The 2,500-nt window shown below is 47.3% G+C and overlaps 1 protein-coding gene across 1 annotated transcript in view; it reads left to right on the top strand.

Moving 5' to 3' along the window:
• Nucleotides 1-2,500, top strand: part of LOC119598258 (beta-1,4-N-acetylgalactosaminyltransferase bre-4-like) — an 11,660-nt gene that overhangs the window by 7,775 nt on the left and 1,385 nt on the right. Inside the window, exons 3-6 of the mRNA XM_037947907.1 lie at nt 1-62; nt 488-569; nt 1,025-1,208; nt 2,110-2,325. The exon at nt 1-62 is cut by the window's left edge and continues 90 nt beyond it. Coding sequence (XP_037803835.1) covers nt 1-62; nt 488-569; nt 1,025-1,208; nt 2,110-2,325 — 544 coding nt within the window. The remainder of the gene's footprint in view (nt 63-487; nt 570-1,024; nt 1,209-2,109; nt 2,326-2,500) is intronic.

The following is a 2,500-nucleotide window of genomic DNA, read 5'->3' as shown; positions in this document are numbered from 1 at the left end:
AACACTGCAGCCCTATTTGGAGTGTGGCCATTATCGTGCCTTATCGGGACCGAGAATCAATGGTGAGAATTGATGGTAAAAATTACGATGGGTGAGAATGTGTGGTTTCACATGGCGAAAGAGATGCTCGTTTCGAATGAATAACAAATGGTGAGTAAAATAAGAATGATTAATAATGATGAAGAGAGAGGAGTAACTTTGCAAATCGGCAGATGTGACCGAGAGTTAATCCGCATTAGAATTAAGATTATTAGAATAGAAATTATTGGATTTACGTGTTGTAATTTTTGTCAAGTGGCATTGTGAATTTTGATAATACTTATGTGATTATAATTTGGTGATATTAATAACACAGGAAAGCTCTGAAAAATAATGTTGTAAGTTATGATGGTGATCGTGTTATGACTGGTCAGCCAATGCAAAATGACATAAGTCATCAGACAATTTAGACATTTCCTTCTTTTGCCTCTCCCCCCCCTCTTCACAGATGGGTCCGTTCCTTAACAATATCCACCCAATTCTTCAGCGCCAATTGGTCAATTACACCATCTACATCGTTGAACAAATACGTAAGTCTTTCTTTGTTGTGTGTGTGTGTGTGTGTGTGTGTGTGTGTGTGTGTGTGTGTGTGTGTGTGTGTGTGTGTGTGTGTGTGTGTGTGTGTGTGTGTGTGTGTGTGTGTGTGTGTGTGTGTGTGTGTGTGTGTGTGTGTGTGAAAGGAGAGAGGCAGAGAGAGAGAGAGAGAGAGAGAGAGAGAGAGAGAGAGAGAGAGAGAGAGAGAGGAGGGAGAGTGAGGGAGAGAGAGGGAGAGAGAGAGGAGAGAGAGAGGAGGGAGAGAGGAGGGAGAGAGAGAGGGAGAGAGGGAGAGAGAGAGGGAGAGAGAGAGGGAGAGAGAGAGGGAGAGAGAATGTGTATGGAATGTGTTTATATGTGTATGCATGTCCACGTACGTTCACGTACATATGCGTAACATTCCTGCATATTGGTTATTAACCCCCGCCTGCCCATACCCTTACTACTGAAGCGGGGAAACGCTTCAACAAGGCGAAGGTGTTCAACGTGGGCTTCGCTCTCGCCCTCAAGTACGGGCCCCACGACTGCTACGCTTTCCAGGACATCGACTGCCTATCTGAAGACGACCACAACTTTTACTACTGCGCCGACCAGCCTCGCCACCTCGGGTCCTCAGTCTCCAGGTTTAACTATACGTGAGTTGAAATGAGATATTGCGGTTCAAGTAAGTCATTTCATATTTGCTTTAATTAATGGTAAAACTCGTAGTTCACTGTTTTCTTGAAGCGTACTTCTCGTTTCATGTGATGAGTGCTTTATCATCGTTATAATCCCTCCTTCAAATGTATGATAATCATTATGTGCGTTACATAATTTGCCTGATTCTCTCTCTCTCTCTTCTACCCTTCCTCCCCTCCAAAACCTCTCGCCTTCCATTCCTCCCCTTTGCCCTTCCACCCACCTTTCCTTCCAATATTTTTACACCCTTTTCACTCCCTTCACCAATCCACTCTCTCATCCTCACTTCCTCCCGCCATTCCTTCCTTTATTCCTCTTCTTACCTTTATTCCTTCTGCCTTTCTCTACATTCCCTTCCATCCATTCACTCTCCCGTTACCCATCCCTCTCCCGTTCCGTCATCCACCCTCCCCTCCTCTTTCCATCCTCCCTCCACTCCTTTGCCTTCCTTTCCATCTCCCTCCTCCTTCTTGCCCTTTGTCCTTCTCCTTCTATCATCCCTGTCATCCCGCCAACTTTCACCCACTCTCTCTCCCACTCCCTACCAACTCACTGTCTCTCCCCGTCTTTCCACTCCTCTTCATCCGATTCTTCCTCCCCATTTCCCTTCCGCCCGCTATCCCTCTCGACTTTCCGACCTTTCTCTCCACCAACTCTCCCTCCTCACCTTCCCTTCAACCCACTCTCCCTCCCCATTTACTCACCCCCCATCCAACCCACTCTCCCTCCCTAATTACCCACCACCCCTCCAAACCACTATCTTCCCCATATCCTCCCCTCCCTTCCACCCACTCTCCCTTCAACCCACACTCCCTCCCTCCTCATCCACCTCCTACCTCCTGCCCCTTCCTACCCCAGCGTCTTCGCCCAGCACATCGGCTGCTCGTGCCTCATGACGGAGTGGCAGGTGCGGAAGGTCAACGGATGGAGCAACCGGTACTACGGCTGGGGGGCTGAAGACGACGACATGTACCGACGAATAAGGGCCGAGGGAATGGAACTGTGGCGGTTTCCCAAGCATTCAGCCGCCTACACGACGCTTGAACACCCTCAGGCTGCGGAGAACCCGGACAGGTGAGAGAGGTGGAGGAGGAAAATACTTTAGTTCAGTAGATATTTAGTTGTGAGGCAAAAAAAGGTTAAATGGTAAATTGATTGCTTTAGTTCAGTAGTTATTTTGTTGTTTTGCTTAGTTGAGCAGTTATTTAGTTCAGTAGTTATTTTATTACTGTATATTACTTTAGTTCTG

The sequence above is a fragment of the Penaeus monodon genome, chromosome 41, assembly GCF_015228065.2.
Source record: "Penaeus monodon isolate SGIC_2016 chromosome 41, NSTDA_Pmon_1, whole genome shotgun sequence".
In the NCBI taxonomy this organism is placed as follows: domain Eukaryota; kingdom Metazoa; phylum Arthropoda; class Malacostraca; order Decapoda; family Penaeidae; genus Penaeus; species Penaeus monodon.
This window is presented reverse-complemented; position numbering and strand designations above follow the sequence as displayed.